The 15,412-nt window shown below is 50.2% G+C and overlaps 1 protein-coding gene across 2 annotated transcripts; it reads right to left on the bottom strand.

Annotated features, from left to right (window-relative positions):
- Positions 1 to 655: 655 nt before the first annotated feature.
- On the bottom strand, positions 656 to 9,565 carry MCAT (malonyl-CoA-acyl carrier protein transacylase). 2 transcript variants are annotated; one of them, XM_082420541.1, is made up of 4 exons: positions 9,076 to 9,558; positions 7,798 to 7,885; positions 4,964 to 5,181; positions 656 to 1,978 (listed from the first exon to the last, which is right to left on the bottom strand). In XM_082420541.1, the coding sequence occupies exons 1-4, from the start codon at positions 9,493 to 9,495 to the stop codon at positions 1,559 to 1,561; spliced, it is 1,146 nt and encodes a 381-aa protein (XP_082276667.1). In that variant the 5' UTR covers positions 9,496 to 9,558; the 3' UTR covers positions 656 to 1,558. The 2 variants fall into 2 exon arrangements, with proteins under 2 accessions (XP_082276667.1, XP_082276668.1); XM_082420542.1 differs by lacking the exon at positions 4,964 to 5,181 and having other exon boundaries at positions 1,774 to 1,978; positions 9,076 to 9,565.
- Between the last annotated feature and the right edge of the window lie 5,847 nt (positions 9,566 to 15,412).

The following is a 15,412-nucleotide window of genomic DNA, read 5'->3' as shown; positions in this document are numbered from 1 at the left end:
GCAACATTTAAAGACAAGCTCAGGGGACTTCCCTGGTGGTCCAGTGGTTAAGACTTCCCCTTCCAATGCAGGGGGTGCGGGTTCAATCCCTGGTCGGGGAGCTAAGATCCCACATGCCTCGAGGCCACAAAACCAAAACAAAACAGAAGCAACATTGCACCAGGTTCAATCAAGACTTTAAAAATGGTCCACATCAAAAAGAAAAGAAAAGGGCTTCCCTGGTGGCGCAGTGGTTAAGAATCCACCTGCCAATGCAAGGGACACAGGTTCAAGCCCTGGTCTGGGAAGATCCCACGTGCCGCGGAGCAACTAAGCCTGTGCACCACAACTACTGAGCCTGCACTCTAGAGCCCGCGAGCCACAACTACTGAAGCCCACGTGCCACAACTACTGAAGCCCGCACGCCTAGAGCCCGTGCTCCGCAACAAGAGAAGCCACCGCAACGAGGAGCCCACACACCTCAACAAAGAGTAGCCCCTGCTCGCTGCAACTAGAGAAAGCCCGCGTGCAGCAATGGAGACCCAATGCAGCCAAAAATAAAAAATAAAGTAAAAAAAAAAAATCTTTAAAAAACCCTAAAAGACAAGCTCAGAGATTTCATTCCCAATATGGTTTTCCTACTATTGCTGAATAATGAAAAAAATCACCCAAGAAGTATAGAATTACTCATATTTAATATTGATATTAGGAGCAGAGAGTCTGCGCCCGGCTCCTGGTGCGGAGCAGCTGAGGATAAGCTCTGCGGGTGGGCTTGAGCCGAACCAGGCCCCCCCCACCCCACACACAGCAGGCACTCCATGATTGCAGTCTAAAGGGATGACTGGGGGTGGGGGAGGAAACGGGGCCCTCAGCCGCCCTCCCCGCACTACTCCCGCCTTGCTAAAGGACCCTCTTCCCTACCAAGGCAGAGGCCACTCACTCCCTGGCATACAGCAGGCACTCAATACTTTCTGTGCAGTAAGTTAACAGATGGGGCCCTGGGTCTCCCAACTGTTGCGTGAAGGGGTGGACAGAATGGCTGCCAAAGCCCACTGGGTCCTAAAGCCCTTTGGCTTCAGTGACAAAGGAGCTAAGGCTTTGGCCGTGTGTGGCCAGAGGATGCTGGGGCAGCAGAGGAGCCCGTCTGGCACTGGTCAGCCTTGTGGCCATGCCACCTGCCCACGGCACCCACACGGCAGCAGGCCAGGCCTTCCCAGTCCTCGGAACACAGCTGCCAGCCAGGTCCTTCCAGCCCCTTGCACAGAGGAGCCCCTGAGCCCCCGAGAGGCGGAGAGGCCTGCCCAAGAGGCAGGGCAGGAACTCACCAGTCTTCACAGAACCGTCACAGCTGCATCTCTCCCCAGCACTCGAATGTGTTTCAAGGGGGGAGAAATGGACTGTGTCATGTAAAGAAATTCTCATTTTCAGTGCTTTTTATGTGGCATTCAAAGCACTCTGCAAACAATCCCTCCCAATCACTTGGAGGAGGCGGCCTGGCTGGGCTCGGCCCACTGCAGCCCCTTCGGCCTCCTCAGCCATGCCCCCTCCACGCCAAGGTCATGGGAGGCCCCTACACGCTCTAGTCCGGGTCCTTGTCAGCCTCCTGCACCTCCACGTGACTGTAGGACCTCCAGGCCTGCAGGTTACAGCTCTTCAGGATGGTTCCCAGCTGCTTCCCAGGTCCTACTTCAAAAGTTTTGGGGAACTCGGTGCCTTTCTTCCTCTCATATATGGTGTGCATCGTCTGCTCCCACTTCACCGGGGAGACCACCTGCTGGACCAGCAATTTCTGGATGTGTTTGGGATGCATGTATCTATTCCCATTAACGTTTGAGTGGACGGACACCAGAGGCTTCTTGACATCAATTGCCTTTAAAACTTGTGCCAGGGGCTCCAAAGCTGGCTCCATGAGGCTGGTATGGAACCCACCGCTAACCGGCAACATCTTGGTGCGTCTGAAGTGATACTTGGAGGAATTCTTCTGGAGAAACTGCAGAGCCTGGAAGCAAAAGAAGGGAGGTTTAAGCCAAGCAAATCGTAGGGGAAGAAACACACAGAGAGGCAGTCACCACTGGCTGATGTCATCACAGTCCTACGTGTAGGATATGCTTCTCTCTACACACCAGCACGTGTTACTTCATCCTGCACAGCTGCAAAGTCAGTGACCCAGAAGCCCTCACTAGCCCGGTGGCCCCAGGCAACCTCTTTGAACTTCTTTTACTCCATCCATAAAATGAGCACAATTTCACCTACTTCACAAGATTGCTGGCAAGTGATCAAATAGGAGGTATCTGATGAATGAAAAAGCAGTATCTAGTGTTAGTTTTCAATTAGAATTCTGCTACTCTTCATAGTTTTTTTAAGCCTGTTTTCTTGTTACTCCATAACCTTCAAGATGAAAACTCACAAGATTCCAAGCCTCATTTCACAATCCAAGGTCTGAAACCCCTCATCTGGGGTTCTCTAGAGAAGACAAGAGCTTGATTAAAAGGGGCCTCTGGGACTAACGGGCCCAAATTTAGAACCACTTGCAAACATCTTTAAAACAGTATATATTCTTAAGAGACCCTGTGCCCTCAGGACACAGCCCAAGGCCTACCACCCTGACAGCCCTTCACTGGGATCCACCAAAGGCCTTCCTATGCACTAAACCGTCTGCCACGTCCCTCCAACCTGACACCATCCACGGCCTGCTCAGAAGCTGTGCCAGCTGCTCCTGAAGACCCAAGGTAAGTCATGGCAGCTGCATGACCTTGTGCACTTTTACTTTACCTGTCAGTGCCTTAGTTTCCTCACCTGTAAAACGGTGATAACAACAATAGTTATCTCATAGGGCTATGAAGAACTATGCTTGGTATACAAACCCTATAGAAGGGTAGCAATTATTAACTTGTTACCAAGCCCATCCATGTCCACTGGAAAAAATACAGCAGGGTCTGGAGTTCCCTGGTGGCCTAGTGGTTAGGATTCCAGGCTTTCACTACCGTGGCCTGGGTTCAATCCTTGATTGAAGAACTGAGATCCTGCAAGCTGCGCGGCACGGCCAAAAAAAAAACAACATACAGCAGGGTAGCTATTTGTGCCCCCGAAAGGTAGGAGGGACTAATATTTTTGGTTGGATGGAGCTCGTTCATCCCTCTCTGTGGGCCCCGCCCTGCAGGAGTTTAGCCTGCTGCCCAGGCATGGCCAGTTCAGCCCGAGGCCCATCACGTGTCACTTCCCTCTGCCGTGAGCGAGTCCATCTGTTCCACACCGAGGCTGTTCAGCCGCCTGAGCCTCGGGGCGAAATCCAAGTGGAGCAGAGCCCAGCACAGTGAACTGTCACGGAGTGTGAACCATGCGTGTGGGAAGCACGGAGGGGTCTGGGCTGTCACTGCAGCAGAGTCTAACCTGACCTGACTGACCGGGTGCTTCACACCCAATTCCACGCTCCATCCATCCCCACCTCACTGAGGGATGCGCCCCCCACGCCTCTCTGAACAGAAGACTCGGACTTCACAGCCCAAGCCCTTCCCACCACGCCCGGACACTTCTGATCGCCGGCATCTACGGAGACAGCTACTCGGTGGCACTTCTGCACCACTGCCACGGTCTCTAAGTGCTTCCCATGGGAAGTCTCTGGATTCATCCACCTCAAGCCCCAGGTTAGGGCCACAGGAGTCAAGGACACAGCCTCAGGGTCCAGAGGCTCCTGTGGCTGGCTCTCAGGCCAGGCATGGGTCTAGCAAAGGGCAAGGAGTTTCTTCACATCCACTGTTGGAAAGGGACTCACCTGCTCAGGGGACCCTGCCCGCACCTGAGCTCTTTGCTGCAGCACTTCCAACAGCACCAAAGGCCAAACCTGGGAATCCCAGGAATCGCCACCTGCACTGGATGCCCACCTGTCTGGGAACCTGGGAGGGAGACTCCTGCCTTGACTGGGGGGCCCCTCCTGGCCCACTTATGGGCTTCCTTCCAAGGATGTTAATGGGAATAAGCAGCCAGCTCCGTGATTCGCTTGGGGCCACTGTAACTTGTCTTCCCGTCATCTAAGAACTGCCCCAGAGGCTCTCACTGATTCAGAGGAGATACGTAAGGACACCTGCCTACTGGCAAGGCCTTAACAGGGAGATGAACCAGCATGGTCAAGTGGAGGAAACCTGGACTTCAGAGGGACATGGGCGGGAGCGCTCACCCTGCCTCCACCACCACTAAGCACTTGGCTCTCTGCCTCAGCTTCCGGGTCCACAGAGCACAGGACCAGACGGAGGACCGGAGGAGACGAGACGGGGAGGCACCCATCCGGTCTGCGCTCAACGCTCCCCAGCCAGGCACGCGGTACAGAAGTGCCCCTTCCGTCGGGCGCTCCTGTCTGCCTGGGATGCCCCTGCTCTTGGCCACGTCACCCTCCAGGCACCGCCTCCTGGCAGCCTGGTAGTCAGCCTGACCCTCACTGTGCCCTGGAAGCTGGAGCCGTCCATTCACAGCCGCCTTCCTTTAACAGCAGGAGCCCTGGCTGATCCGTCCGTGTCCTCAGTGCTTGCCACCCAGGAGCTGCCCGGGAAAGGGTGTGTGGGGCAGCAGTGAGTGGAAGGATGGACAGAAGGAAAGGGTGCAAAAACAGACACCTAAGAAAAAGTAGAGCAGGGCAGAGCAACCCAGCAGGAAACAGCTTCTCTAAGGAAGCAAGTGGATCAGAGGCTGTGAGAAGCCCAGAATGTATCACAGGAAGGCCCTGGAGATCATCTGGTCCAGCCCCTTGACTTTCCACGTGGGCTGGGAATTTGCCCACGGTCTGTACGTGGTGGAGCGGAGACAGTACCCCAGCCTCCTGCCTCTCTCTGCAGTGCTCGCTCCACCACACACACCCCTGGCCCACAGATGCCTCCCAAGGACCAGGGCTGGGCAGAGCACCTGTTACGCTCTGTGCGCTCCCAGGTGTGGAATAATTCCAACCTTCTGTACTGGACTGGGGTCTAGGAAGGCTGCTCCCGTGAACACCAACCTCCAGGTGTCCTGAGATCACCCTGCAGTCAGGAAAGAGGTAGCTGGACACCTCGCACACGGGGTTCTCTATGCCCAAAGTCTTGCAGTGCTCCTGGGCTTCCAGACAGGCAAAGGTGAACTTGGACTGAGGCTGGCCGAGGACGGACAACATCCCACTGGGGACAGCTTCCGAGGCTTCCTGCATGGCCTCAGCTCGGATTTTCACTGCATACAAACCTACCCAGAGAGAAGTGCATTTGGAAAAATCAAGGCACGTAATGGAGAAGAGAAGCCCAGACCCGAAAAACAAAGCACAAATTCCACACTATGTGCTGGAGACATTGATATTGGTATCCATCACCAGTCTACAAGCCGCAGTTCTACGTATCTGAACCATACATATATGGTACCACCATCATCAAAAGGCAGGGTGCTGTCCCTGGTACAACCTCAGTGTCCACTGACAGATGGATAAAGAAGACGTGGTACATATATATGATGGAATATTAGTCTAAAAAAGAATGAAATATTGCCACTTGCAGCAACATGGCTGGACCTAGAGATTATCATACTAAGTGAAGTTAAGTTAAAAAGACAAATACCATGTATCACTTATATGTGGAATCTAAAATACGACACAAACATAGCTACAAAACAGAAGCAGACTGAGATACAGAAAACAGACTCATGGCTGCCAAGGGGGAGGGAAGGTGGGGGAGGGAAGGATTGGGAGTTCGGGATTAGCGCATGCAAACTATTATATACAGGACGGATAAACAACAAGGTCCTACTGTAGAGCACAGGGATATATATCCAATATCCTGTGATAAACCATAATGGAAAAGAATTTGAAAAAGCATATATGTATAATATAACTGAATCACTTTGCTGTACAGCAGAAATTAGCACAACATTGTAAATCAACTATACTTCAATAAAATTTAAAAACAAAACAAAAAAGAATGGACTGCAATTACTGGACAGCTATCATCCTGGTCCTGGGCCTGCTCCCTGCTGGGGAGGGAGATGACCAGACCAAGGAGCAGTTAAGGGACCAATCCAGGGTTTGATGGGACAACAAAGTCTGAGGAACAAACCCTGCACCCTTTCTCTCTAACACACCTTCGTTTACCCGGCACCGTATATATCTGTACTGGACTTTTAGCCCTTACACAAGCAGAACTGTGGAGCAAATACATTAAAAGCCTGTGTTAGCAGGCAGGAGAGAAACCACAGGAACGTGGAGACCCTCCCAGGCAAGCATTAAATAACTATGCAAATTGTCAAGTGAAAAAACACAGAATGTCAATAATCCTGCAAATTACATACACGTAAAACTGTATTTGTATAAAATAGTTTTATTAGGATGTGGAAATATGAAAAATTTTTTCCACTTCCTTGATAATGCTTCCTTCCTATAATGCTTTTTTAAAAAACAATGAGGTGAATTTCACATAAAATATAACCAGTTTCAAGTGTATAACTCAGTGGTATTTGTTGTGTTCATGTTGTACAACCACCAGCTCTAGTTTCAAAACTTTCCATCAGCCCATAAAACACCTCATTTCTCCTTCCCTCCATCCCCGGTAACCTCTAATCTGTTGTCTCTCTGGATTTATGTATTCTGGACATTTCATATAAAAATATGTGATTTTTGTGTCTGGCTTCTTTCACTTAGCATGTTTTTGATGTTCCACGCTGCAACATAAGTATTTTATTTCTTCTTATGGCTGAATAATATTCCACTGGATGGATCTACCACAATTTGTTTATCCATTCGTCTGATTATGGACATTTGGATCATTTCCACCTTTTGGCTATTATGAATAATGCTGTTATAAACATCTGTGTACAAGTTTTTCTGTGTGGACATATGTTTTCATTTCTTAGGTATAGACCTGTGAGTAGAACTATTGGGTCACATGGTAATTCTATGTTTAACTTGAGGAACCACCAAATTGTTTTCCACAATGGCTGCACCACTTTACATTTCACCAACAATGTGTGAGGTTCCTACATCCTTGTCAACACTTATTATTTTCCTCTTTTGTTTTTTAAATTAAAGCCATCCCAGTGGGTATGAAGTGGTACCCAACTGTGGTTTTGATTTGCATTTCCCTAATGACTGGTGATGTTGCACATCTTTTCATGTGCTTGTTGGTCCTTCGTATATCTTCTTTGGAGAAATATCTATTCAAATCCTTTGTCTGTATTTAACTATAAGCAAAACTGTTTACCTGTTTATACACAAAAATCTTAAGAAGTGGAACTGATATGGCTCAAGATCAAACACTGATTTATTCTTTTTCACTTAATGAGAATCTATTGATGATCTACCACACAACAGGCACTGGAGGTACATGAGTGGACTAAGAATGCACAGTACTGGGAGACACTAAAGCAACAAGATTTCACAAGACTACAAGAAGAAAGAAATTCCCTGATGAACCCTTCAAGCTTAAAAGGGAATCAAGGTGAAGTCTGGTCCTCAGGTCCCATTGTCATCCCCACCCTTGGCTCCCTTCTCTATTACCCCTGAGTAGGTCCAGAATTATTTTTGGCAGTGCCCCTTGTCCTCAGTAAGCTCAGCAAGACAATACCCCATGCATAAAACCGAACCTTGGGACTTCCGTGGTGTTCCAATGGTTAAGAATCCGCCTTCCAATGCAGGGACGTGGGTTCGATCCCTGGTCACGGAACTAAGATCCCACATGCCACAGGGCAACTAAGCCCGTGCGCTCTGGAGCCCGCGCTCCGCAACGAAAGATCCCCCATGCCACAACTAAGACTCGATGTAGCCAAATAAATAAATATTTTTAAAAAACCCAAAAAACCAAACCTCTTCCTATGTACCTTCACAAAATTCCATGGCTCCAGCAAACACTAGGGCTGCAAATTCTCCCACACTGAATCCAGCAGCAGCAACACAGTTCTCAATGACCTGCAGTGACACATGCAGAAGAACATGAGGCCAAGTTCTCAGGCGAGTTCAGCCCGGGGCTCTGCACTTGAAAGCTGACAGGGGTTCAGCAGTTCAGTGAGCCAGGTTCTGCTGGCCTGGTGCTCCAGCTAGAAGACAACACACAGAAGTGGCCTTGACTATCACTGATCCAGCCCTTTACTGATGAGGAACTTTAACTGGCAAGGCAAGTTAAAGCCGACTGGCGGACTCCTTGGTTGAGCTGTGATGCCACCCCAGGGCTCTGGATTCTTTTGCTTCTGCCCTGGTGCTGCCTCTCAGGCTGATGGAGACAGAGGACGCTAAGCACAGAAGTTAAGGGCATGACCTTCAGAGTCACCGCTGGATTTGATTCTTAGCCTGGGAGAGTTCCCTAACGTCTGCGCCTCAGTTATCTCATCTGTGAAATGGGGAGAGCAGCAGGACCGACCTCACAGGGCTGCTGAATTACATGGCAATAACACCCCTAAATCGCTCAGCACAGACCTGGCCCTGGACAGGCACTGGATGAATGTTATTATCATGACCTGACATGACCACTTAAACTAGTTCCTTTAATATCTCTGAGTCTTCTTTCCTTACCCACAAAGTAACAGTACTTACCTCACAAGGTTGTTGTGAGGATGAAATGGGGTAAAGTACGAGCTTAACAATTACTGTTGTGATAATAAATCTTAATAGCAATCATTGTACAACTTCAAGTGAACTGATACTTTCAGATATCACCTTCTCAATGATCCTTCCTTTAAGGGTGAAGCTTAATCCCTCTAAAATCATTTAGTAATTAATTAAATGATTAAGGATCATTTAAAATCGCAACCCGGCCCTCCACTCCCCGGCCCCTTTCCCTGCTCTATTCTTCTTTCTGAAACACTTATCTTTAACACACTACGTAATTTACATAGCATATTTATTCTCTATTACCTATCTCCTTGCCCTAACATGCAAGCTCCCCAAGCGCAGGGATCCTTGTTTTGTTTGTTGTAGGCTGTATCCCCTGGGCCTACAACAGTGCCCCGCACGGGTGGGAACTCAGTAAGGATCTGCCGAACACATCAGACGTTGGAGCACGCCGGCCTGGCAGGCGGGAGCCTCGGCTGGACCGCGACCTAGCTGTGAGAGCTCGGGCAGAGCCCATTCTCCCCGGCCTGCCACCGGGCCTCGGGCCTCACCGCGGGCTGCAGGTGATGCAGTTTCTCGACGGCGGCCAGCGAAGCCACGAAGACGGCAGGCTGGCAGTGCACGGTGCGGTCCAGGGCATCCTGCGGCCCATGCAGGCTCAGCTCCAGCAAGTCGTAGCCCAGCACGCGGCGGGCGGCGGCGTAGAGCTCGCGGACGCGCGGGTAGCGGAGCAGACCGCGGCCCATGCCCACCACCTGGCTGCCCTGGCCGGGGAAGAGCAGCACCGAGCACTGGCCCGGCAACCGCCGCACCGAGGCCTCCCGGGGCCCTTCCTCCACCGCTGTCCCATCTCGCAACAGCTCCTCCACGTCCACCGACCCCGAGGGAGGCAGCAGGTGGCTCGAGGCGCCGCGGCTGCAGCTCACGCCCCGGCCCCAGGCCCACGCAGCCCGCGCGACCCGGACGTTCATGCTGAGGAACCGGCCCCACGCGCGTTACCAGGGCGACCGAGGCCCGACTGCGGCGGCGCAGCGCGGCGCGGTCCTTGACGCATTTCCTGCCGGGCGGGCCGAGGCATCCCCGGGCGGGAAGAAAGGTTCCGCTGTTACCGATTCCGTCCCTGCTCTGAAACCGTCGGCTGTGCGCCGGGTGCAGAAAGTGATCCACACGCTTACCTAAACCTCCGCAGGCAAAAGTAAAACACGACACCGCACCACAATGAGCCCTCAAAAATATTTATTAAGTAAACAACTCAATGCAATGTAATATTCAACCTAGCATGGGAAAAGTGCTTGAAACGCTTCCACATTCTTTCTTGTATCTGATTTTCCCAGCACTGTCCTCTCTTTTGTTTCCTACAAACCAGACACGGTGCCAGGCACAAAATAAGTATCGAATTAATATTTGTTCCATTGAACAAAGCCCTGGATATTTTTCAGACATTAGTCTGTTTAATTCCTCACAGCAACGCTGTGATGACTAGGTGCTATTATTATCCTCAATTTACACATGAGTAGACAAGGGCTCAAAGACAGGTGGTTAGTGACAAAAGGAGGATTGGAAATTGGGGGTGCGAGGCTGGGTCAGAGAGAGTCTAATTCTGACCTCATCTCTAACTACACCCCTTTACCCCCCTGCTCCTCTTTCATTCCCTGCCAGCCTCTTCTAAGGAGCCCAGGACACACACACACACACACACACACACACACACACACACACACACAAGGTCACGCCACACCTCAGAATGAGAAAGATCTAGGTAGACCTGAGGTAGGAGATAGATGGGCCGCTGAGCTGCACAGCTGGGGTTTGTCAAGTGGAGTAAAATTGAAGCTTCGTTCTCACCCAGGCACTCCAAGGACAAAGCTAGTGGCAGAAGCTGAGCTCTGCTAAGGTAAAGAGATAAGGCGCCCACTCCTGAGGTCAATAAAAACTTCCCTGTCTGCACATGCGCAGGAAGGCTCCTTGGGGGTCAGAAAGGGTGCAGCCGCCACCCCATAGTATGTGTGGACATACACCCAGCTAGAAGGCCTCTGCAGTGGGATCCATCTTAGCAAACTGTTGCACATGCATGTTGGGGAGGGTCCTGGGACCCGTCAGCTGTGAAAAAAGAAACGAGATAATTGGCCAAATGTAAACAAAGACCCGAAGAACTGTCCTATATACGTGATTTAAATCACCTCTTTACTGAGCTCCTTATTCAGGACTCCCACACTCCTCTCTGCGTGTGTATTTCTGGCTAGCTTCTGACTTACTGCCCTCCTCCTCGTTAGAGAGGAGGCCCATAGCCTTTCCCTCCAGGTGTGTATTTCTGCCCTGCTTCTGTCTTAACAAACAGACGGTTTGTCTGTGTGCTCTCCCACATGTTATGCTGTGTCTCTAATAATAAACTTTGTACCTGATTTTACAGTTTTTGCCTCCTTGAAACATTCTTGCTTTCAAATGGGGGAAAGAGCTAGGGCCCCTTTGCTTCTAGTCTCTAGCTCCTCGTGGTCTAGCGGCTACGATTCCTGGTTTTCATCTAGGCTACCCAGGTTCAACTCCTGGGCAGGGAACTACAATCTCTCTTAAGGACCGCTCACTGCTGTCTCTCCGAGATCAGACTCACATCATCAAATCTACTACAGTGAGCTTGTCCTGAGAAAAGAATCAGATGAGCTCTCAGGTCATCCGCAGCAGCCTTGCTTTTGACACGGAAAAGGAGGAAATGAGGTGCATATCCAGCAAGAGGAGATTAGTTAAATGAATGATGGCAAATCTATACAATGCTGTGGTGATAAAAGATATGGAGGAGGTTTTCAGGTTAAGACATGAACAGAGCACATGCTGCCTCCAGAAGCACATAAACCCAGAGGAAAGGAAACTTTTAAAGACATAATAAAACACAAGGACAGGGAGAACAGGAAAGGGGGCCCCAGCAACAGAATCTCTTCAAGCTGGAAACCAGGATGACCAGTATTACCTGATTCAGCAGACTCCAGACAGCCGAAGGCTGAGAACCAACCCTTATTCATACAACAGAATCCTTAAATGCTTAGGAACTGGTAGCCCTAGCCACTTCTAGATCTAAGGGTTAAAAAAGGCTGAAATTAAGAGAACTCTTTGAAGGTGTCTTTGAAGAACAGTTAGATCTTTAGATGTCTTCCCTCTCTCTAGCCCCTGGGTGATACCCCTCCCTCATTCTGGCAAATGCTTGGCTCTGGAAAGGGCTGGGCAGGCCAGGGATCATGGTGAACGTGGGTTCTCTGCTGAAACAGGTGGATCCTGACTGCTGAATGCAGAGATCTCCTCCCATGCTCCCCACCACCGGCTCCCAGAAACGTGCCACCAGACCCCTACCCTCCAGGCAAGAACTGGAGGGCCTGGGGGAATCTGACCAGTACAAGAGGAAAATGCTGAAGATATTGACAGTCCAGGAAGTTACCAGACAAATGACCACCAAGTTCAACTTACAGTGAAGCTAATTCAACAAATACCATCCAAAGACTTATTTTCCTTTTTTCTTCTTATCATGAGCAGCCAGCCAAAGATTCCCAAGCATCTGAGGAAAGCCTCTTACATACAGAAAAAAATAAAAGAAAATAACTACAATGCATAGGAATCAGAGACTATGATGAGAGAAGAAAATAATTGTTTTAAGAAAATTATCCTTGATAGTTGAGAAGTAAGAGAAGACATTGCATCAGTGAAAAATGTATAGGAAGTTTTAATTTTTTTTATAGTTTTTTTTTTTTTTTTTGCCACACTGTGCAGCATTCCAGATCTTCCCCAACCAGGGATTGAACCTGTGCCCCCTGCAGTGGGAGCACGGAGTCTTAACCACTGGACCACCAGGGAAGTCCAGGAAGTTATTTTTTTAAAAAAAAAACCTTCAGAAAACAACAACAACAAAAATCCCTTGGAAATAAAAGAATAGGATAGCTGAATTTAAAAAATCAATAGAGGGCCAAGAAGAGAAAGTTGAGGAAACGTCACAGAAGTTTACAAAAAAAGAGAAAAGCAAACCATGAGAAGCAGGAGAGGAAGGGAAGTTAGAAGACAAGCCCAGGAAGTCCAGGATTCTGAGTAATAGGGATTCCAGAAAGAGAAGTGAGAAAATGGAGGGAAGGAAATCATCCCCTCCAAAAATTCAGTTTCTGAAAAATAAAAGATATGAGTTTCCTGAGAGCTGGAACATTGGATGAAATTAGGCCCACATCGAGGAATATCAGCATGGAGTTCCAGAACTCTGGGGACAAAAAGCTTAAAATCTTCCAGGAAGAACAAAAGGGGTTACACACAAAGGCTCGGAACACAGGACGGCTTCAGTCTGCTCTTCAGCACCATGGCAGCTGGAAAACGGCACGTCTCCATGATGCTGAAGGACAATGATCTCCAACTTTGAATTTTTACTCAGTCAAACATCAGTCAACCACGGTATAGAGTGCAAGATCTCAAAAAAGATACCTCCTATGTAGCCTTTCTTAAGACTGCATCCTTGGGGACTTCCCTGGTGGCGCAGTGGTTAGGAATCCGCCTGCCAATGCAGGGGACATGGGTTCGAGCCCTGGTCCGGGAAGATCCCACATGCTGCAGAGCAACTAAGCCCACACGCCACAACTACTGAAGCCCATGCGCCTAGAACCCATGCTCCGCAGCAAGAGAAGCCACCGCAATGAGAAGCCCGCACCGCAATGAAAAGTAGCCCCCGCTCACCGCAACTAGAGAAAGCCCATGCGCAGCAGCGAAGACCCAACGCAGCCAAAAAAAATAAATTAAAAAAAAAAAAAAAAAAAAGACTGCATCCTTGGAGGATGGGCTCATCGCAAACACGGGGGAACCAGGAAGGGTGAGATGTGCTGTCCAGGAAATGAGGAGCCAGCTCCCAGAGGGGTCAAGACCACCCCCAGGCTGGTGGTGAAGAGAGATCCCAGGATGACCTGTGCACCAGGCCTTCGAGCAGCCGGTACATCCGAGATGCACAGAGGGCTGTCATCACCAGGTTGCCACCTGTCACTGTCTGCCTGTTTAGGAACTGAATATCTGGTGAGCCTGGCCTAGATTCCCGTCCACACTTGGCTGTCTTGATCACAGGCTGATGAGACCCTGTTCTCCCTTCCATGCCCTGCTGCCTGGCTCGGTGAAGGACACTGTTCCGCCTCACGGAAGTGTCCACCCCTGCTCCTGAGGTCTGGACACAGGTGCAGGGAGCTCAGAAGCAAGAAGACACACAGCCCATGCCTCTGACTATTTCATGTTGAATGTCCACACCACAGCCTGGCGGGATGTGCCGACAGGGGAGCTGCACACCCAGCCTTGCCCACCGGCTGCCCCAGAGGGACTCCTGTCGATGCTCAGGGAGGCTAAGACCAGTCTGTGCCCCAGAGGCTCAGTTCAGTTTCACCTTCCTAGGGGTCTTCCTCTGCCCCGGCCATCGTGTCCACTCTCTCCAGCCAGCTGCATGCTGCCCCTCAGCTGTTTGAAGCGAATCAATATCGGGCTCAGGGAGACATACCTAAGGGTCTTAATAAAACTCTAAAGGAAAGTAAGGGCGTGTTTAACCCAAAAGTCAAGATAGAGGTGACCTCTGGAGTGGCCGGAGCAATCACCAGAGAGAGCGCCAGGTTCCTAGGGCACTGGGAATCGTCTTCTTATTAACCTGGGGGGTGGACAGACAGGCGTCTTGTTATTACTCTAAAGTGTACACGTGTTAAATGTAGACAAATGTTTGATAATGTAGAAAGATGTTTCTGATTTATTGTAAGGGGAAGAAAACAAATTACAAAACCAATTATTTCATGAAGGCATTCTTGTAAAGAAACATGTGCATATGCTTAGAAAAAGCCATAGAAAAACTCACAAAGTGTTGACTGTGCTTGGGTAATGGGAGAGTGGGTGACTTTTTTTCTATTTGTCTGTATTTTCCAATTTCCTTACAATAAATATGAATTATTCATGTAAGAAAGTAAACACACAAATAAAATATAAGAAAATACTGTACTCAAATCACAGAATTGAGAAGCCTAATGAATGACACAATAGTTAAGAGTGCAGGCCCTGGACTGCCGGGGTATAAATCCTGACTGCATCACTGACAGGCTGTGTGACCTTGTCATCTCTCTGAGTATTCTCTGGGGATTGGGAGGGTGTTTTCCATGCCTCCTTCCTCGATCGACTGAGGCCGGGGGCTGGGTTTGCTTGTGTCGTACCCTCCAGGGTTGAGCCCAGAGCTGGGCAACCTGCGGTGCTCAATATATATGTCCCTTGAGGTTGGCACATGCCAAATGCCCAGGAGAGGCTCCAGTGCTCAGTGCTGTGAAGTTCAGAGGTCACTGCCCGATTAGAGTGGGGGTGGTACAGAGTTGGGGTTCTGGAAGAGCTTCCTGGGGTGACACTGGGGAGCAGTCAGACTTGGACACGTTGAATTGCCTAGGGTGGGCGTGAAGGATCCTCTGTGCAGGGGGAACAGTGTATGCAAAGGCACGGAGGTGGGATGGGGTCAGGTAGTCAGGGCCTTGAGTGCCAGGTAAAAGGCTTGGACTGTATCCTAAGGGAGCCACAGAGGGTCTCGAGCAGAGGAGGGGCATGGAAGGGACTCCCTGGGGGCCAGCTAGGGAGGATGATGGCCGCTGCCCAGGCTCAGGTGGGGTGCGTGGGGTTGGGCAGAGGGGGGCACAAGTAACGGGAGGCTTCCCGGCACCCCAGGAAGGACATCCACATCTCATCTAGACCTGCAGTGTTAACCCCTCCGGCGGCCACTGGCCCTCTGAACTGCAGGGGCTCATCTGTGAAAAGTGCGGGTCTAGTGTTTGTTCTCTGCGCCCCCCCCACTGGGCCCTGGTGCCCAGCAAGTATTTGGGACCAGAAATCGCTGCCTCCCAGGATGCCCCGTGGGCCTAGAGCTCTGCA

The sequence above is a fragment of the Balaenoptera physalus genome (assembly GCF_965194825.1).
Source record: "Balaenoptera physalus genome assembly, chromosome: 13".
Lineage (NCBI taxonomy): Eukaryota > Metazoa > Chordata > Mammalia > Artiodactyla > Balaenopteridae > Balaenoptera > Balaenoptera physalus.
The sequence above is the reverse complement of the archived record's forward strand: the minus strand, read 5'-3'. Positions and strand labels throughout refer to the sequence as shown.